General features: G+C 46.3%; 1 protein-coding gene across 1 annotated transcript in view; it reads left to right on the top strand.

Moving 5' to 3' along the window:
- LOC134538787 (probable cytochrome P450 301a1, mitochondrial) overlaps positions 1-22,335 on the top strand; it is a 94,906-nt gene that overhangs the window by 5,823 nt on the left and 66,748 nt on the right. Inside the window, exons 2-4 of the mRNA XM_063380279.1 lie at positions 9,736-9,852; positions 11,349-11,425; positions 15,986-16,190. Of these exons, the coding sequence (XP_063236349.1) occupies positions 9,736-9,852; positions 11,349-11,425; positions 15,986-16,190 (399 nt within the window). The remainder of the gene's footprint in view (positions 1-9,735; positions 9,853-11,348; positions 11,426-15,985; positions 16,191-22,335) is intronic.

Below are 22,335 nucleotides of genomic sequence, written 5' to 3' on the forward strand. Positions count from 1 at the left end.
TCACCGTGTGAGTCTCCCTGTTACTACTCCGGGCCTGACGTCTCCCGGCCTCATCGCCGTGTGAGTCTCCCTGTTACTACTCCGAGCCTGACGTCTCGGGCTCATCACCGTGTGAGTCTCCCTGTTACTACTCCGGGCCTGACGTCTCCCGGCCTCATCGCCGTGTGAGTCTCCCTGTTACTACTCCGGGCCTGACGTCTCCCGGCCTCATCGCCGTGTGAGTCTCCCTGTTACTACTCCGAGCCTGACGTCTCGGGCTCATCACCGTGTGAGTCTCCCTGTTACTACTCCGGGCCTGACGTCTCCCGGCCTCATCGCCGTGTGAGTCTCTCTGTTACTACTCCGGGCCTGACGTCTCCCGGCCTCATCGCCGTGTGAGTCTCCCTGTTACTACTCCGGGCCTGACGTCTCCCGGCCTCATCGCCGTGTGAGTCTCCCTGTTACTACTCCGAGCCTGACGTCTCGGGCTCATCACCGTGTGAGTCTCCCTGTTACTACTCCGGGCCTGACGTCTCGGGCTCATCGCCGTGTGAGTCTCCCTGTTACTACTCCGAGCCTGACGTCTCGGGCTCATCACCGTGTGAGTCTCCCTGTTACTACTCCGGGCCTGACGTCTCCCGGCCTCATCGCCGTGTGAGTCTCCCTGTTACTACTCCGGGCCTGACGTCTCCCGGCCTCATCGCCGTGTGAGTCTCCCTGTTACAACTCCGGGCCTGACGTCTCGGGCTCATCGCCGTGTGAGTCTCCCTGTTACTACTCCGAGCCTGACGTCTCGGGCTCATCACCGTGTGAGTCTCCCTGTTACTACTCCGGGCCTGACGTCTCCCGGCCTCATCGCCGTGTGAGTCTCCCTGTTACTACTCCGGGCCTGACGTCTCGGGCTCATCGCCGTGTGAGTCTCCCTGTTACTACTCCGAGCCTGACGTCTCGGGCTCATCACCGTGTGAGTCTCCCTGTTACTACCCTGGGCCTGACGTCTCCCGGCCTCATCGCCGTGTGAGTCTCCCTGTTACTACTCCGGGCCTGACGTCTCCCGGCCTCATCGCCGTGTGAGTCTCCCTGTTACAACTCCGGGCCTGACGTCTCCCGGCCTCATCGCCGTGTGAGTCTCTCTGTTACTACCCTGGGCCTGACGTCTCCCGGCCTCATCGCCGTGTGAGTCTTCCTGTTACTACTCCGGGCCTGACGTCTCCCGGCCTTATCGCCGTGTGAGTCTCTCTGTTACTACTCCGGGCCTGACGTCTCCCGGCCTCATCGCCGTGTGAGTCTCCCTGTTACTACTCCGGGCCTGACGTCTCCCGGCCTCATCGCCGTGTGAGTCTCTCTGTTACTACTCCGGGCCTGACGTCTCCCGGCCTCATCGCCGTGTGAGTCTCCCTGTTACTACTCCGGGCCTGACGTCTCCCGGCCTCATCGCCGTGTGAGTCTCCCTGTTACTACTCCGGGCCTGACGTCTCGGGCTCATCGCAGTGTGAGTCTCCCTGTTACTACTCCGGGCCTGACGTCTCCCGGCCTCATCGCCGTGTGAGTCTCCCTGTTACTACTCCGGGCCTGACGTCTCCCGGCCTCATCGCCGTGTGAGTCTCTCTGTTACTACCCCGGGCCTGACGTATCCCGGCCTCATCGCCGTGTGAGTCTCCCTGTTACTACTCCGGGCCTGACGTCTCCCGGCCTCATCGCCGTGTGAGTCTCCCTGTTACTACTCCGGGCCTGACGTCTCCCGGCCTCATCGCCGTGTGAGTCTCCCTGTTACTACTCCGGGCCTGACGTCTCCCGGGCTCATCGCCGTGTGAGTCTCCCTGTTACTTCTCCGGGCCTGACGTCTCCCGGGCTCATTACCGTGTGAGTCTCTCTGTTACTACTCCGGGCCTGACGTCTCCCGGGCTCATCGCCGTGTGAGTCTCCCTGTTACTACTCCGGGCCTGACGTCTCCCGGGCTCATCGCCGTGTGAGTCTCCCTGTTACTACTCCGGGCCTGACGTTTCCCGGCCTCATCGCCGTGTGAGTCTCCCTGTTACTACTCCGGGCCTGACGTCTCCCGGCCTCATCGCCGTGTGAGTCTCTCTGTTACTACTCCGGGCCTGACGTCTCCCGGCCTCATCGCCGTGTGAGTCTCTCTGTTACTACTCCGGGCCTGACGTCTCCCGGGCTCATCACCGTGTGAGTCTCCCTGTTACTACTCCGGGCCTGACGTCTCCTGGGCTCATCACCGTGTGAGTCTCCCTGTTACTACTCCGGGCCTGACGTCTCCCGGACTCATCGCCGTGTGAGTCTCCCTGTTACTACTCCGGGCCTGACGTCTTCCGGCCTCATCGCCGTGTGAGTCTCCCTGTTACTACTCCGGGCCTGACGTCTCCCGGCCTCATCGCCGTGTGAGTCTCTCTGTTACTACTCCGGGCCTGACGTCTCCCGGCCTCATCGCCGTGTGAGTCTCTCTGTTACTACTCCGGGCTAGACGTCTCCCGGCCTCATCGCCGTGTGAGTCTCTCTGTTACTACTCCGGGCCTGACGTCTCCCGGCCTCATCGCCGTGTGAGTCTCTCTGTTACTACTCCGGGCCTGACGTCTCCCGGCCTCATCGCCGTGTGAGTCTCTCTGTTACTACTCCGGGCCTGACGTCTCCCTGCCTCATCGCCGTGTGAGTCTCTCTGTTACTACTCCGGGCCTGACGTCTCCCGGCCTCATCGCCGTGTGAGTCTCTCTGTTACTACTCTGGGCCTGACGTCTCCCGGGCTCATCACCGTGTGAGTCTCCCTGTTACTACTCCGGGCCTGACGTCTCCCGGGCTCATCGCCGTGTGAGTCTCCCTGTTACTACTCCGGGCCTGACGTCTTCCGGCCTCATCGCCGTGTGAGTCTCCCTGTTACTACTCCGGGCCTGACGTCTCCCGGCCTCATCGCCGTGTGAGTCTCTCTGTTACTACTCCGGGCCTGACGTCTCCCGGCCTCATCGCCGTGTGAGTCTCTCTGTTACTTCTCCGGGCCTGACGTCTCCCGGGCTCATCGCCGTGTGAGTCTCCCTGTTACTACTCCGGGCCTGACGTCTCCCGGGCTCATCGCCGTGTGAGTCTCCCTGTTACTACTCCGGGCCTGACGTCTCCCGGGCTCATCGCCGTGTGAGTCTCCCTGTTACTACTCCGGGCCTGACGTCTCCCGGCCTCATCGCCGTGTGAGTCTCTCTGTTACTACTCCGGGCCTGACGTCTCCCGGGCTCATCACCGTGTGAGTCTCCCTGTTACTACTCCGGGCCTGACGTCTCCCGGGCTCATCGCCGTGTGAGTCTCCCTGTTACTACCCCGGGCCTGACGTCTTCCGGCCTCATCGCCGTGTGAGTCTCCCTGTTACTACTCCGGGCCTGACGTCTCCCGGCCTCATCGCCGTGTGAGTCTCCCTGTTACTACTCCGGGCCTGACGTCTCCCGGCCTCAGCGCCGTGTGAGTCTCCCTGTTACTACTCCGGGCCTGACGTCTCCCTGCCTCATCGCCGTGTGAGTCTCCCTGTTACTACTCCGGGCCTGACGTCTCCCGGGCTCATCGCCGTGTGAGTCTCTCTGTTACTACCCTGGGCCTGACGTCTCCCGGCCTCAGCGCCGTGTGAGTCTCCCTGTTACTACTCCCGGCCTGACGTCTCCCGGGCTCATCGCCGTGTGAGTCTCTCTGTTACTACCCTGGGCCTGACGTCTCCCGGCCTCAGCGCCGTGTGAGTCTCCCTGTTACTACTCCGGGCCTGACGTCTCCCGGGCTCATCGCCGTGTGAGTCTCTCTGTTACTACCCTGGGCCTGACGTCTCCCGGCCTCAGCGCCGTGTGAGTCTCTCTGTTACTACTCCGGGCCTGACGTCTGCCGGCCTCATCGCCGTGTGAGTCTCTCTGTTACTACCCTGGGCCTGACGTCTCCCGGCCTCAGCGCCGTGTGAGTCTCTCTGTTACTACTCCGGGCCTGACGTCTCCCGGGCTCATCGCCGTGTGAGTCTCTCTGTTACTACCCTGGGCCTGACGTCTCCCGGCCTCAGCGCCGTGTGAGTCTCCCTGTTACTACTCCGGGCCTGACGTCTCCCGGGCTCATCGCCGTGTGAGTCTCTCTGTTACTACCCTGGGCCTGACGTCTCCCGGCCTCAGCGCCGTGTGAGTCTCTCTGTTACTACTCCGGGCCTGACGTCTCCCGGCCTCAGCGCCGTGTGAGTCTCCCTGTTACTACTTCGGGCCTGACGTCTTCCGGGCTCATCGCCGTGTGAGTCTCCCTGTTACTACTCCGGGCCTGACGTCTTCCGGGCTCATCGCCGTGTGAGTCTCCCTGTTACTACTCGGGGCCTGACGTCTCCCGGCCTCATCGCCGTGTGAGTCTCCCTGTTACTACTCCGGGCCTGACGTCTCCCGGCCTCATCGCCGTGTGAGACTCTCTGTTACTACCCTGGGCCTGACGTCTCCCGGCCTCAGCGCCGTGTGAGTCTCCCTGTTACTACTCCGGGCCTGACGTCTCCCGGCCTCATCGCCGTGTGAGTCTCTCTGTTACTACTCCGGGCCTGACGTCTCCCTGCCTCATCGCCGTGTGAGTCTCTCTGTTACTACTCCGGGCCTGACGTCTCCCGGGCTCATCGCCGTGTGAGTCTCTCTGTTACTACCCTGGGCCTGACGTCTCCCGGCCTCAGCGCCGTGTGAGTCTCTCTGTTACTACCCTGGGCCTGACGTCTCCCGGCCTCAGCGCCGTGTGTCTCCCTGTTACTACTCCGGGCCTGACGTCTCCCGGCCTCATCGCCGTGTGAGTCTCTCTGTTACTACCCTGGGCCTGACGTCTCCCGGGCTCATCGCCGTGTGAGTCTCTCTGTTACTACCCTGGGCCTGACGTCTCCCGGCCTCAGCGCCGTGTGAGTCTCCCTGTTACTACTCCGGGCCTGACGTCTCCCGGCCTTATCGCCGTGTGAGTCTCCCTGTTACTACTCCGGGCCTGACGTCTCCCGGGCTCATCGCCGTGTGAGTCTCTCTGTTACTACCCTGGGCCTGACGTCTCCCGGGCTCATCGCCGTGTGAGTCTCTCTGTTACTACCCTGGGCCTGACGTCTCCCGGCCTCATCGCCGTGTGAGTCTCTCTGTTACTACCCTGGGCCTGACGTCTCCCGGGCTCATCGCCGTGTGAGTCTCTCTGTTACTACCCTGGGCCTGACGTCTCCCGGCCTCAGCGCCGTGTGAGTCTCTCTGTTACTACTCCGGGCCTGACGTCTCCCGGCCTCATCGCCGTGTGAGTCTCTCTGTTACTACCCTGGGCCTGACGTATCCCGGCCTCATCGCCGTGTTAGTCTCTCTGTTACTACTCCGGGCCTGACGTCTCGGGCTCATCGCCGTGTGAGTCTCCCTGTTACTACTCCGGGCCTGACGTCTCCCGGCCTCATCGCCGTGTGAGTCTCTCTGTTACTACTCCGGGCCTGACGTCTCCCGGCCTCAGCGCCGTGTGAGTCTCCCTGTTACTACTCCGGGCCTGACGTCTCCCGGGCTCATCGCCGTGTGAGTCTCCCTGTTACTACCCCGGGCCTGACGTCTCCCGGCCTCAGCGCCGTGTGAGTCTCCCTGTTACTACTCCGGGCCTGACGTCTCCCGGCCTCATCGCCGTGTGAGTCTCTCTGTTACTACTCCGGGCCTGACGTCTCCCTGCCTCATCGCCGTGTGAGTCTCTCTGTTACTACTCCGGGCCTGACGTCTCCCGGGCTCATCGCCGTGTGAGTCTCTCTGTTACTACTCCGGGCCTGACGTCTCCCGGGCTCATCGCCGTGTGAGTCTCCCTGTTACTACTCCGGGCCTGACGTCTCCCGGCCTCATCGCCGTGTGAGTCTCCCTGTTACTACTCCGGGCCTGACGTCTCCCGGCCTCATCGCCGTGTGAGTCTCTCTGTTACTACTCCGGGCCTGACGTCTCCCGGCCTCATCGCCGTGTGAGTCTCTCTGTTACTACTCCGGGCCTGACGTCTCCCGGCCTCATCGCCGTGTGAGTCTCCCTGTTACTACTCCAGGCCTGACGTCTCAGTACGAGTACATCACTGTTCTGTTTACACTTGTGATTTAGGCCGGCTTGCACAGTCATGACTTGAGGCGAAGTGGCGTATTCTTCCATTTGATTAACCTGCCAAGTTTTTGCTCGGACTTCACTCGCATGCCTCTGCAAGCGGACCTTAGTATATTTTAGTTTTGCTGCGATCTTTATTGATTTTTTATGTTTTACAATTTTTTTTTTCTGTGTTAGGTTTTTTTTTACTACGATTACGAACTATTATATTCCAATTCTGATTGAAGCAATTGGTCATATGTCTCAAATTTTAACTTTTTTCTGCATTATTTTTCGATATTTTGTCTCATAGTTCTTTCAAATTTTTTTTAAATTTTAATTTTGAAATGTTTTAAATATCTAGTTCACACTTTTTTTGAGTCATCTTAAAGTTAACGTTCGATAAACTTGCTGACTACTCGTAGTGATCTGTATAAATAAAAAAAAAACCTTTTTATAATGGTGCAATCTTAAACCCCATATGCTATTTGATTATACTGAACTATGTTTATAATTTTTAATGTATATAATTTTTACTTCTTTGCACTTCACATTTTAAACGGGATCCGATTTAATACCACGTATTCACGTCAAAAAAATTAGTGAGTCTTTCAGTACTAGTCAGAGATGTATTAATATAACCTCGGGTAACGAGCAAATTAGTGTCTTATGATTTTAAAAATAAACCTTTAGTACGAAACTTTGTCACGAAATTTAACAAAGAATCCTATAAAATAATGCTGCGCGTGATAGATGTAGGTACGCAAATTGTTTTTTTCAGCTACGTGAATAACACAGGTCCTGCACCCACCGCTGGAATTATCTGCCGGAGCGGCTACGCAGACTATCGAATATTTCCATTTGCAAAACAAAATTTAAAAACTTACAAATGAAATGGTTACGATAATAGCGAGGATTAATTGAAACAAATTACAAAAACCCGGGCTTTGGACCAGATTTTCGAAAAATGAATCTGATTAAAATACTCCCCGTCTTGTAAAAATTCACTGAACAGTTGATAACTAAAAAAGGTTCCCTTTGGCTATGTGAACTTTGGTTCGCGCCATCCGCCACAGAAGGCAGCAACGCTGTTACGCATTTCCGTTCCACGCGACTGACAACACGGCGGTGACCCAACTAGGCGGTGACGGGTCGTTACCACAACGCCGAAATACCACAACGCCGAACGTACAGTAACGCTGAATACCATAACGCCGAACGTACAATAACACCGAATACCATAACGCCGAATGCCAAATTGACCGCAACGCCGACAGCTAGAAAACTGCTGTGTACTACAATGCCGAAATACAGTAACGCCGAAAAATGTTGCTGCGGGGAGTGGTGGGGGGTCACAGGAGCAAAATGAAAAACGACGGAATGAATTTGTGTGCTAACCTTACCTAACCTAACCTTTGTGGCAGTCCTGCAATGACATTTTTCGGGGTTAATGTATTTCGGGGTTATGGTTTTCTACGTTTTTGTACGTTCGGCGTTGTGGTATTTCGGCATTGTGGTGCCTCCCCGGCGGTGACTGCTGTCTGTCGCAGCCACACCGTTCCGCCAAACGTCACGGCTGTGTGGACGCAGCCACACCTGGACGCCACAGTTACGAGGTCTGACGGCCAAATGACCGGAAGTAACCCCCCCCCCCCCCTACTCTTACCATTGCTCCTCGCGCAGGAAGGAGCTTAGCAAACAGAAGTTTGGTTTGTTGTTATTGGACACTTACGAAAACCCCGGTTTAGAAACTTTTTGACGTGAATACGTCATTAAAATTGCTTCCATAGCGGAAGGCAATTAAAAAAAAAACAAAAAAAAAAAGATAACAAAATCGGGGGATGCAGTCTGGTGTTGCAGCTACACATGTATCATCTCCATCCAAAAATGTAATTACACCACCGGATAGCTAAAGGATCAAAGGATTCGCTACGCTAAGTGAGGACTGTGACGCATCGCGCGCGGTGGAGGGGGGAAGCGCCGCCATTTTGAGGTCATTTTGCTGCGTTTCGAGATTTAAATTTAGTGTAACTTTTGACTAGGAAAAGCTATGACGTTCGTTTGAGTTTCAATCGTCAGCTCTCGATAAAATATATCGATTGCATGTGTACAACTTTAGTGTAAAATAGTTACAGTGAATATATATGGTGTTTAGGGGAGCGAGTAGCTTTTTTGGTTGACGTGTATTTTAATTGAAAAAACCGCTTTTATTTAGGTACAGTTATTTCGAAATCTACTGGTCCTATCAACCTGTGATTTTGCCGGATTATTTAGCTAACATCAATATGCCTTTCCTACTATAATTGTAAAATTAGCACCTTTAGTTCACAATAAAAAAAATTCTGAAATTTTAGAGTAATTATTATTTTTTAAATGAGAAAACAATTTTTAAATAGTAAAATAAAACTAATTTTCATAATATTGGTAACATAGCCTTATATAGCAAAAATAAATATTTGTGCCAAGTTTCAAGTCTGTAGCTCAAATAGGTTTTGAGAAACATGCACCTTAACATGAAAAACAACACTTTCGGAAAATCAAGTTTTAAGATGAAGGTGCGTTTTCATTTCAAAACCCTCCTGGACAATAACTTTCGCTGTCGTCCTTCTTCCTTTTTCCCAGTATTCTCTTCACCCTCTTCTTTTTATTTTCTTCTACAACTTCTTTTTCAGCAATTTTTCTTCTTTATGCATCTATTTCCTTGAGACCATTCATCATAAATTCCCCAGCTTTGATGTCCAATCTCTCCAGAACATTGGCTTTGGCAACAGAACCCTCATTGAAACAAACCACTGCATCAGCGACCCCAAGTTTCATGGTATGGAGCCCAATGAAGACTGTTTTTGGAAGCCTTTGCCATACTGTGCTGTTGAAACTCTCGTAGGTATTTTGAGTTTTCCCGTGGAGACACAGCTTCAAGAGGTATATTTAGGATAATTCTTTGAAAACTGGTTTTATAGCATCCATAACTGCTTCTGGCAATGGATTCTGGTGTTTGTATTAATTTTCTTGATATTTTGCTTTAGCACTATTGAATTTGCACCAAGAATTTGCACCAGATGGACAAAAGAAATGCTGAGGGTTCCACCGCTACCTAATGATTTGCCAGAGTTGAGACACAGAATTGAAGAGGCTATTGCTACCATTAATCCGGACGTGTTAACCAAAGTGTGGGAATATTTGGACTTTAGGTTGGATGTGTGTCTTATAAAAAGGTGCACATATTGAACATTTGTAAAAAAAAAATACCTTTGTTTGCCTTTAATTTGATATATGATTTGTTGTAAATAGTCTAAATTAAACTATTGTAATATACCACTGAAATTACGACATTCTTTTTTATGGACAAAATGTATAACGTTTAACTTTCCTTTTTGTAATGAACTTTTTCCAATTATAATTTATTTTCCGTGTTCTGTGGCTCTCTGATGGGAAAAAAATTGTTTTGATCTCTTCTATATTATCCTTGTAATTTAGAATCTGGAATTTTTGAGTATTTTTGTTTGTATTTCTGGGAGTGAATTAACTAAACCAATGTAAACATTCTAACGCAATGGTAAGGGTTTTACCTCACTGGTGAACACTTGTTCCAGTGTCGTTTGAATAACCCGTTTTGTGTTCACTTTCGTTCAATCCTTTGATATTTCACACCAGCAGAGAGTGGTAGCACTCTGTTCGGTTTCTGCTACGTGTGTGTTGTTTCCAGCCACGGGCAGAAGTGGCACGACTTCAGGAGCAAAGTGCAGCAGCTCATGTTGCAGCCGCGCATTGTCAACTTGTACATCAAGCCCATAGAAGAGACCGCGAAAGCCTTCGTTGAAAGGTAAGGTACCATAGATGTTTACAAATGCGTATTTTCTTCCACACGGAGTCAGGAATTGCCAGGATACAGCGTGCTGCGACGCATAGGTGAAGCCACTTTCTAACCTCGTCATCGCTATATCGTTCACGCCCGAAACATTGCGTGAATGGTGCGTGAACACGTCTGATGATGGTTATAGCAAGCATGGATCAGAATCTCCGTCGTTAAAAACTGTTTCCACACTGAAAACACTACACTCCAGCCAATGTTTTGGGCGTTTACACAATATGGCGCAAAAAGTAGCTGAAGTAAAAAAAAAAAAAAAGGGGCTTCACGCAGTTAGGATGTAATCATGCAGATATGAGCACCTCCTGTTTTCTTCTTCTTCGTTTCCAAGCTTTATGGCAATGACACCCGAGCAGCGACACACAAGTTTCCCATTTTTATCAGTCGCCCTAAACTACTGCAATAGTAGAAATCATCTAGAGAGGGTCCTGTATAGTTAAACTTTCAAAGTGATCAGAGTAAAAAGCAAAAACAGTCACGAAATTACTCATTTAGAATGTGGGGGCTTATTTACTGAACATATCGGAAAAAAGCAATATCTTACTAACAGCAGAGTTAAAGCTTTTCTTATGTTCAGTGCTAGCTTGAAACAACTTTTAGGAATATGCCTTCAATATTACGTTAAAATTCGCTGGTCAAACTATTCCGCTGGATCTCTGTGTGGACCAATGCTCTGTGGCAATTGTCTGAGCCTTATTAAATTTCGCTCAGCATGCAATTGACTGCCTAAATTGTATCATATACTGCTGTGATTATTGTAAACTGATACTTAAATCGTTTGTAAAGTTTCTCAAGGAAGCGTTTAATTTTCTAATGAACCGTTTCATGTTCAGAATTATGTATTATTATTAGAGCTTTTACTTTTACACATTTAAGTTCAATATATATTTTATTTTAGTAAACTTAATTTTTTTCCATACCTTTCCATTATTTTTTGAAGTTTTTGCTCTACATTAAGTTCAATATTATTATGTTATTCAAAAATTTTTCATATCAAGATAGAAAAATAATAATTAATTCTGACTGAAATATTCATACAATTTTTCATATATATATATATTCTGACTTCATTGTTTTGTTATATAAGTTTTAGTTTTTGTTCATCGAATTAGTGGAGATTTTGCCGTCAACTCTATTTTTTTATTATTAGAAATGATGTCATACTGTTAAATTTTATGTGATTTCTTTGAGATTTGTAATAAATTTGTGGGCACTCTTCTGACACAATGATATTACCTTGAAATTTTGAATACTTTTCAATGTAACAACTTTTCTCGGTTAAATTGCTGCATTGCCAACAAATCAATGTCACTTAATTGGCGTGGAACTCACGTGACATCATGTTAACAAACAATAATTAATCAGGCATGGTTGCACATTAAGTACTTGTGATTTTTTTTTGGACTTGAAATTGGAATCACTAATTCGACTAAAATTTTCCTTCTTTTAAGGGCTCGTTCTTTGAGAGATTGTAATGGGGAAATGCCTGACGACTTTCTGAACGAACTACACAAGTGGTCTCTTGAATGTAAGTAACTAAACCAAAGTGTTTTTTTGTCTTTATATTTATGTATCCCAGTAATTAAATTAAATTTGACAAGCTTACGTAATTTCACTAGTTCTAAAGTGGAATTGAGAAACAATATCCAAACAGATTGTCAAGACTAACATAATCGATTGTACACATTCTTACACGGTGTGTACACATTCCTAGTATTAAACTGGTAAAACTACTGCTTATCAATGTAACATGGCTGGAAAACTGTTAAAATTCCTGTATTAAAAATTTGTTTGGAGCATTCTTGACAGTTTCTCAAATAAATTCCAATGAATTGCAGTACTTTTAATACTTTAATTTTTAAGTGCAGGCAAACGTATGTGCTCTTACCTTTCCTCCTCCATTTCACATTATCCCTCTCTCACCAGCCATTACGTCAACATTTGTGTTCTTTATAATTTTTTATTGGGCACATTAACGCGGGTGCCTTACTTTCGGCAGGATAATCAAGGGTTGGATGCGCAGGTTGAACTCCACCTAAATGCACATTTGAAAACGTGTTTCACACATCCTAGTCTTGCCCAGACTTCGAACCAGAAAACCCTCGCAAGCCGGCGGGATACACCAGGCTGTACAGGCGAAGGTAAATACTATTTGGCGTTGCAATGTAATCCACGAGGGTTGAAAGAAACGAGGTCTCCAAGGTTGGACATATAGATTTAAAAAAAAAGAATCACATGAGCGGTTCTTCAGCTCGAACCTGCGACCCTCTAAGCCCGTCCCACTCTTAGATTGCAGTACACGGCTTATGGCGCGCGCTGTTGCCAAATCTCTAACACATTACAAATTTCAGGAGATGTGTGTCTTTGTAATTCGGACCGAACAAGAAGCATTTTAAGAATCATATCGTAATTTATAATATTTTATACTATTACACATATAAATTTGTAATAATGCCACTATAATGTAAATTTCAAATAAAAAATACCTATTGTAGACGAAAATTTCTTATAGTTTTCTTTTATGTTCTAAAAATCCCATATATATATATATATATATATATATATATATATATATATAACACATTTTCATGGGCCCTATAAATGCCGTATTTTTGGACAAGTCATGTCCAAAATGATAAATAAAATACGGTAATGGAAATTCTCGGTCGAGTAGTTATGGGAAAAATCCGAACAATTGAGTCGAAATGGGGAAGATTTTTTGAAAAACAGAAAAATCGCAACAACTCCCATAATATGAATAATATCGCATCCGTTTTAACGTATGATAACTCGGAGTACCTAATGCCAAAAAATGTTTTCTAAATAAATTTTTGATACGACCAGCCATAACTGCATGTGTTCGAAAAATATTTTCACCGGACTAAAAAAAAAAACGTAACTGCCTTAGTAGACACCTTATCAAATCTGTTTAAATTGTTTGTAAATATCATAATTATTTTCCAGAACTCTGTCAAAAACAATGTTTGATAAGATGCTTGGTGTTGAGAAGGATAGAAAAATAATTCAAAATTTTGTACCATCATCGCTATTAAATTCCTTCGTATTTATTTGATACATTTTACATATTATGTTCAAGATTCGATTAAAAAATATTTTGTAACAACCATTACTGTAAGGGGAAGAAAAAAATATGGGTTTAAGGATATAAAAATCCCTTTTTGTTCTAATGTAAAGAAATATAATCATCAAAATCTTCCTGCGCCTTTAGGCTGTGCCGATAAGTAAATTTTTTTAACTTTAACTTACAACAAGAATCTGTTCACACACATTTCATTCATAGGAATTTATACAATAAATGTAACGTTAACTTGATTAAGAAATTAATAACAGCACATACCTTTTAATCACTATCGCTACCGCTGACCAATGTTGATGCCCCTTCCATAAGAGTAGCACAGAGCTGACCAGAAGAATGGTAAGCTTCCTTAATTGCATTGCACACACTCATATTTTTTGAAAAATACTCAAATACATTCAACACAATCTTGCGCTCCCTCCCGCGTAGCCTACCGATATAATTTCTTTTCGGTGTTCAAACTTCCATATTTTATATGTACGTAATAAAAATAAATGTAGAAAATAAAATCACTTATGTTAATATATAATTTGTTTGTCAAAATTATAACTGTAACGAGTCACCGGACACAACGCGTTGCTTCGTCGCGAGACGCGATACTAACTGACATGCAGGTTTTCAGAAATGCGTGTCTAAGGAAATACATGGTTGACTAAGGAAGCCATGTATTTGAAATTGCTTGCAGGACAGAACCCCACTTATCTAAACACACGACCCTGTTTCCTCTTACGACGGCAGCTTGTGAGAGAAACCTTTATTTCAGCGCTCTCTTGTACTGATAAGACACATCTTTAACAGCTATTTCCACGGAAACTGTAGAAGCAATTGAGATGGAGCTGCTTTTAAAAACTAATACAATTCATTGTGAACATTTTTCACGCTTTCTTTCCCCATCTATCTTTAATATAAAAAAAGTTTTCCGCTGGTCAACTTTTTGATGTGTCAGTTTGTGAGAAAATGCATTTCAATATATGAAAAAAAATATTTAAGTGAAACCTGTATAGTTTTTGTCTTAAAATTTGTTCGGTGGCGTCCTAAGGCATTAATTTATTAATAACAAAAATCTGAATGAAATACACATGTAGGTTATTTTTTTTTGATGTGAAACATATCGGAATACTTCAAAACAGTTCGCAGTGAATAAGTTATGTTTATTAATTTTTTCGGACACTTAAAATATTGTTAAGTATTCAAAATAAGCATTGCCTGATGCGTATTTCGATGCTATACAATATGAAAAAAAAAAAGCTTGGTCCAAAAATTAAAATTTTAATTTCGTTTGATATTTGGCAACAACACACGAAGAAACCAGGACAGCGCTAACGGCAATCGGCGTGTGTTAGAGAGAGAGAGAATGCGCCCATTTACTTCCACACTGCAATCTAAGAGTGGGATGCTCTATACATGAGCACAGCACGTATACCTTCGTACACGCCGAGACCCCGACATCCGCGAAGATGCGTGGGGCAAGAAACATTATCTTCTTTGTGCACTTCTCTGCAAAAGTTCATGCTTCTAGAACCACCGTTGTATGTCATTCAGTATTAAGAGTTTTATTAAATAAATTGGTTTCAAGCAATCTACGAACTATTATTTCAATGATGGTTTCGTTAGTTTATATACATGTTTAAATTATAATATAAAGCAATGAAAGTTGTTTTAAGCATTAAAAGCGTTTTTAAAAATTACGTTGATATTACGTCCAATGACAAACGTGTGCAATAAGAGGGGTGTCTGTGATAAAGGTACCTTGGAGCGGCGTCTGTGAGGCGTGTTCGATCAGTATTTCCTCGTTATTTCGGGCGGTGTAGGTCCGTGACGGGTGAAGGGCGAAGGATGACGGGTGAAGGGTGGAAGGACGAAGGACGGAGGACCTAGGGCGAAGGGCGATGCGCGAAGGAAGACGGGTGGAGGGTGGAAGGACGGCGGGCGAAGGAAAAAGGACAAAGAGCGAAGGACAAAGGGTGAAGAACCAAGGACAAAGGACGAAGGGCGAACGACGAAAGGTGACTGGTGATGGATGAAGGGTGAAGGGTGACGGTTGGAGGGTGGAAGATGGAGGATGGAGGATGGAGGATGAACGGTGACGGGTGGTGGTATGAAGGACGAAGGGCGGAGGGTGGAAGGAATAAGGGTGACGTTTGGTGGGTGGAAGGTGGAGGATGGAGGGTGGAGGGTGGAGAGTGAAGGGTGAAAGGTGGAGGGTGGAAGGAGTAAGGTTGGAAGGTGGAGGGTGGAGAGTGAAGGGTGGAAGGTGTAAGGTTGGAAGGTGGAGGGTGGAGAGTGAAGGTTGGCAGGAGTAAGGTTGGAAGGTGGAGGGTGGAGATTGAAGGGTGGAAGGAGTAAGGGTGACGTTTGGTGGGTGGAAGGTGGAGGATGGAGGGTGGAGGGTGGAGAGTGAAGGGTGAAAGGTGGAGGGTGGAAGGAGTAAGGTTGGAAGGTGGAGGGTGGAGAGTGAAGGGTGGAAGGTGTAAGGTTGGAAGGTGGAGGGTGGAGAGTGAAGGTTGGCAGGAGTAAGGTTGGAAGGTGGAGGGTGGAGATTGAAGGGTGGAAGGAGTAAGGGTGACGTTTGGTGGGTGGAAGGTGGAGGATGGAGGGTGGAGGGTGGAGGGTGGAGAGTGAAGGACGAAGGGTGAAGGATGACGGGTGAAGGGTGGTGTGTGGTGATCAGAGGGTGGAAGGGTGAAGGTTGAAGGACGAAGGGTGACAGTTGGAGGGTGGAAGGTGGAGGATGGAGGATGGAGGATGGAGGGTGAAGGGTGAATGTTGATGGGTGGAGGGTGGAAGGTGGAGGATGGAGGATGAACGGTGACGGGTGGTGGTATGAAGGACGAAGGGCGGAGGGTGGAAGGTGGAGGGTTGAAGGAGTAAGGGTGACGTTTGGAGGGTGGAAGGTGGAGGGTGGAAGGAGTAAGGGTGACGGTTGGAGGGTGGAGGATGGAGGGTGGAGAGTGAAGGGAATAAGGGTGAAGGGTGGAAGGGTGGCCGCAGGCATGGCCCGCGTGGCGCTGGACGCGCGGCTGGGCTGCCTGGAGCCAGGCGCCGCGACGCCCGGCTCGGAGACGCAGCGCCTGATCGACGCCGTGACGACCTTCTTCTCGCTGGTGGGCGAGCTGGAGCTGAGGGCGCCGCTGTGGCGGCTGCTGCCCACCCCCGCGTGGCGGCGCTTCGTGCGCAGCCTGGACACCATCGCCAGGTACCCGCCTCTCTCCCTGCTGAGGCCCGTTCTGCAGGGGAGCCTTCTTTTCACACACGAGACAGCCGAAACCCCCCGAAGTTCCCCGAAGTTCGTGCTTTTTTCCCCGTATCTTTAATGTAGCTATCCCAACCAGTGGCGTAGCCAGGATTTGTGTATGGGGGGGTGTTGTGTTAAGCATGCTCCCCCCCCGTATATTAAAGCGGGTGGTGGTGGGGTTTTTCCCCTGGGAAAACTAGGATTTTAAGGTGTAAAATAGTGCTATTTTAGCAGTTTTCGGTACTTAAAATTTAAATATTGTAATGGTAAATTTTTTTATTGATTTTAATATGAAATTTGTTTGAGTTATGAATAAGAAATGAATTAAAGATTTGGTGCTAAAGGGGGGAGGGAGGGTTTGAACCCATAACACCCCCCCCCCCCCCTGGCTACGCCCCTGATCCTAACCAAATCAACCGACCACAGTATTTGAAACTATTTATAATGTAGCTAACCTAACCTAATTGACCATTAGTATCCTTTTATCAACACCGTCATATTTATTTACCATGAACAAAAAAAAAAAAAAACAAAAAAAAACCCGGAGATGTACGATCGGGCGTTTGGTTTCTCTCGTCTGTGAAAAAAAAAAATGCTTCCTGTTCTGCAGGCGGACCATGCCGAGCTCTGTTCCGCTTGCTCGGCTCCCGGCGACCAGTACAAGCCAGTTCACTGAAGAATGTACCAGTTATAAACAATTAATAGTGTTACGATTTCGATAATAATTGTGTGTGAAAACTAATGGGTTCGTAAAGGGATAGCGCAATTAAGTTTTAGTACGCAGTTTTATATGGGTTACTAATATTTTACATCAGTAATAAATCATCTTACTTAAAAAAAATACCTCGTCACCAAATATTTCACACTTAAAAAAAAAAGTTTTTTCCCAAGTCACTCAGTGTCTCGAGTCCTTCGCGCACCGCACGCCTCGCTGGGCCGCACCTCTGGCGCAACTCTCGCTACCCAACTGTCGCCCCCAAGAACTCTCGCACCCCAAACAATTGTCGCGGAGGCCGGCGTCCTATGCTTATATAGTCCCTGGCGCCCTTCTAGAAGTGACGAGCGCAGCTGGGGCCAGTCGCGTCATCCCGCGCCGACCCGACGCCCGAAGCATCCAGAAAAGCAGCGCCTATTCGCTGCGGCGGCCCGCGGAATTCCACAGGCAGCCCAGCGGAGTGGGGGGAGGGGTAACGACGACCCTTGTAATCCGGCACAGACACACGTGGCATGTCTTACGTCAGTGGAGGCTGGCTGGCTGGCTCGTGTTGCGTTCGTAACAATAGTATCAACTGTAAGCGTTGTAGAGTTTTGGATTCGAGGTCACAAATGAAGAGTAATTTTAAACCGTTTCAGATAAGCGCATGCGCTAGTACCGCTGTTGTTTACTCGCTTGCAGCGCCAACTACGCAAAATGCCGACTCCTGAGCGTGAAGCGTTTGTTGTGAACACTGATTACGTGACTTTTACGTAGAGTTGTTTCTTCGTGAGCTCTTCCGATCGAACCCGACGCATGACAGTCCGTTTCCTGATCCGTCGCCAACTCCACGAGGTTGCAAGACGACGTATTTGTGGAAATACACTGAAAAAAAAACTGTTAATTTTATAATTAATTAACAATTTCTTTCTCAGTTATGTTAGCATTCTTTAATGTGAGTTTTTTTTCTTTAATCGAGCCTTTTTCTCATTGATCAGTAACATGGGCGTCTCCGGCACATAAAGTTTGGGGGAGGGGGGAGGACATAAAATAAATTTATTTATTTATTTAAATGCTAGTACCTCCTTAAAGTTAAGTATAAAATGTCTATTTATTTTCAAACAATGCTTTGTATGTAATTTTTATTTGACACCTGATCTACTACTGTATGTCATCACTGTAAATATGTGTATTAAATAAACATGAAAATAGAATAAATAAAACTACTGGCTGTACTTGAAAATATCCGAGGGGACGTGTCCCCTAAGTCACCCCCCCCCCCCAAATCATGGGCGTCCGTGATCAGTAATATTGTTTTTAAATGCGATATTTGACTTATTTCTGAAAGAAAATAATTGACATTGGCTCTGGTTAAGTGTCAGGTCGGTCAGCACCTCAATCTCGCTACTTGTTACAAGACAAAAGTGCGGTACGTAAATAAATAAACATTGCGACTGGTTGTTATGAGAGGGAATCCTTTTCGCAGACGAGAGAGCCAAACGTCCGATCGTGTATCTTCGGTTGTTTTGTTTTAAGTGAAACTTCTAATGCGACTTCCAACAAAGTTGCGTAAAACGTTTAACGCTACCATGGAGGGGGTATGAAAGCACTGTTGCGTTAAACGTTCAACGCTCCTGGGGAGGGGGAATAGAAAGAGACAGAGCGAGAGTGAATGCGTGGCACTCGAACGCATGCGCGTAGTATTACAGGCCAACGCAAGAGGGAGAGAGAAAGAAAGATACACAAAGGTAGAAAGTAGGAGAGAGAAAGAGAGTGAGTTGGTAGATCCCAAGCACATGCGCGCGGTATTCTTGCTATGCAGCGAAGTAAACAGTGTGAGCGTCGTGAAAACCAAAGGGGGAACTACCATTGATGCAGTTTTTGCAAGAAATATTGAAAAAATAGAACTCAAACATTTCGTATCTTACTTTAGTTATCATAATCCCATTGTAAATGTTATAGATTTGGATATTTCTCCACTCGAAAATGATAATTAAAAGATGCGATCAATTGTGAATTGTAAGCAATGTTAATAAAGTTTGTCTTAAAGAAACAATATGATTTAAATAAAAATCAATTTCTACCCCTTCCTATTTTCATTTCCACATTACCAAGTTTCACTTCTTCCGCGCGGAGGGACTCCACGCACTATTTTTTTTGTTCATTGTAAATAAATATGGCGGTGTTGATAAACGGATACTAATGGCCAATTAGGTTAGGTTAGCTACATTATAAATACTTTAAATCATTGTGGACGGTTGATTTCGTTAGGATAGCTACATAAAAGATACGGAAAAAAAAGCATGAACTTCGGGGAACTTCGGATTTTGGCTCTCTCGTCTGTGAAAAGAAGGCTTCCCCTCTAGCTCCCCCACCCATGCTTCCCGCCGCTGTTCCACCGCCATCTTGCCTCAAGCTGTCGTTACGCTGGCTTCCTAATCAAATGCGCTCGACTGTGCACACGACCTATGCGAAATCGGCTCACAGTTAAAAATTCACTGTTAAATTCCAGCCAACGGAATTTCTCGATCCACCCGACATCTGTTGGCAGTGTCAGTAAGTAACTACATTAACTACCAAATTATTATCCCGTGATATCTGACCAGAAATTTGTGAGCGCAGTTTTCTTTCAACATATAAAATAAGGTTACATAACATTTCTAGCTAACCATTCTAACCACATCATATCATTTTATTAAAAAAAAAAACTTTTTTCTTGTGACTTATAGGTAATAGCATTCATTAATTTTTAAAGCAGGAATTACACCTGAGCATTGCAATACCACGACTATTTCTTGCCACAATACGATTGATAAATACAAACAGTTCTTTAGTTCTACCAAAATGGCTTCCTACTCTTCTCTCATTGGCTGTTGCGCCATGCGTCCGTAACATAAATTAAATATATTAATTTTCCCTTCGCACGACTGTTCTAAGCGCTATTTTGGATCTAAAGGTTGGGAAACAAGGCGACCAAATCTTGTTAGCACGGTTTACCGTTACTGGTTTGTTTTTTTCAACTGTGCACCCAGCTGTAGGATGGCTGGCGCAGAAGGTACGGCAGATTGGGTGGCTTAATGCCCCCGCCTCGTCAGGGGTGTACGTGTGTCAGTGAGGCGGGATGATAAGCGCGACGCTCGCTGGTGCTTCTAGCGCGGTGTCTCCTCTGGACTGGCGCGCAGTCTTCTCGTCGTGCGTATGAGCGGCGACCGTAACATTACATGGCGGAGAAAAGAAGATAAAGGTTTAATGCAAGTCTCTTAAGTGCTTTCAAGAACCTGTACCGGTTGTTTTACGCCTAAAAATTACTGTGAAAACTTAAGTTTTAGCCATTTTAACTCTTCTAAAAATACAGTTTAAAAACTTAATTCGGAATCAAAAGTACTTTTCGTCCCTCAGCGAACTCTTAAATGCTTTTCGTAAGCAGACGCCACTCGGATATCTCGAGTAGTTTTGAAATCGCGTTGTTTTTCCTGAAGCTCTGCACACCGCGTGTGTGCCCGGGTGGGCGGGGGTCTTTAACACAGAGACACACGGCTTAGAAACACACAAGGTAGACTGTCGCCGTGTTGGAGAGTTGTCTGCACGTGCGAGCAGAGATTCTCGGAGTTAGGCACACGGCGCCCGCATGAGCCGCCACGCAGTGATGCAGTGATGCGGTGATGTAGTGATGTAGTGATGTAGTGATGTAGTGTTGTAGTGATGCGGGCGCCGAGAACGCAGCGCCGAACATACTGCAAATAAATAAAAAAAAGGGAGCGTGGCTGTGACATGGACACGGCCGTGTGTTGTACGTGAATACGTGTACCTAACAGGTAATATTTTCTATACAAAATATAAAATACGTTATTTTATGTATGTTACAATCATGTTTGAACACTAAGAAGTCCTTCGTGTTTCCATGTTTTTTTGTTCATGATAGCAACTATTTCCGTTCGTCGGGTTTTGGGAAAGAAATCAAGTAAGCAAAAAATCACCGTGTTATAACTTTATTAATTATATATATTTTTTAAAACATTGAATCGATAGATTTTGACGAGAGCGGACGATTGAAACTCAAACGAACGTCGTAGTCAAAAGTTATACTAAATGGAAATCTCGAAACGCAGCAAAATGACCTCAAAATGGCGGCGATTCCCCCTCCACCGCGCGCGATGCGTCACAGTCCTCACATAGCGTAATGAATTCTTCAATCCTTTAGCTATCCAGTGGTGTAATTAAATTTTGAATGGAGATGATAGATATGTAGCTGCAACACCAAACGGTTTCCCCCGATTTTGTTACCATTCGTTTTTTTTAATTGCCTCTCACCATGGAAGCAACTTTAAAGACGTATTCACGTCAAAACTGTATCTTGGTCTCGGCAGTTAAAGAGTTTTTCTCCCGCGGAGCAGCACATGGCGGGAGGGGACGCCTTATGTTCACAGACGAGAGAGCCAAACGCCTGATCGTGCATCATCGGTTTTTTTTTTGGTTCATTGTTAACTCATGATAACTAATGGTCAATTAAGTTAGGTTAGCTACATAATAAATACTTTAAAAAATTGTGGACGGTTGATTTGGTTAGGATAGCAACATTAAAGATACTGTGAAAGCATGTAAACGGTTTCCTAGCGCTGGATAGTTACATATTAAAAAGTTATTTGCTGGGTGACCATAAAATGATTTTACAGTATTTTTAATGTAGCTATACTTACCTAATGTAACCAACCATCCACAATGTTATAAAGTATTTATAATGCAGCTAACCTATCATAATCGACCGCAAATTTTTAATGCCACACCGGTTTATACAATGAGATAGGACGGGGGAAAAAAAGCTAGCATGAACTTCGGGTAACTTCGGGTGTGGCTCTCTCGTCTGTGAAATGAAGGCTTCCCCTCTGGCGGGCGCCGAAGAAAGCCAACTGCAGGACTGACCGCACCAGAGGCCTGGCGCTGCGGTCGCCGCTAAGGAAAGAAAGTGCGGCAACCCACCTCTGTAGTCGCTTCGGCGCGCGGGTTAACAAGCCATGCTCCGGTGATTTTTTTTTTTTGCTCCCTCCGTAGCTCTGCAGCCATTACACTTCAAGGATTTAAAGTGTAACTTGGTCTAGATTCACAATTTTGAACCCGAGTTCCGACAATAAATATTCTTACTCAATTCATGAAAACCAATTTAACAATGCACTCACAACTGACCATTTTTGAACGCTGTAAATCTAATTAGTTTTACTAAGAAAAGGTTGCAGTAAAAATAATTAAAGAAGTTTAAACAATAAATATATATTTTTTAAATTATAAATATAATTAAAATTGCAGCTCTCGTTCAACTTTTTTTATACATATGATATATTTTCAGTTTTTGAGACAACAATTTAAGAATGAAGAATTAGGCACTTTTTTTTTTAAACCGAAATCGACGAAACCTTA

This window comes from Bacillus rossius, chromosome 14, assembly GCF_032445375.1.
Source record: "Bacillus rossius redtenbacheri isolate Brsri chromosome 14, Brsri_v3, whole genome shotgun sequence".
NCBI lineage: Eukaryota > Metazoa > Arthropoda > Insecta > Phasmatodea > Bacillidae > Bacillus > Bacillus rossius.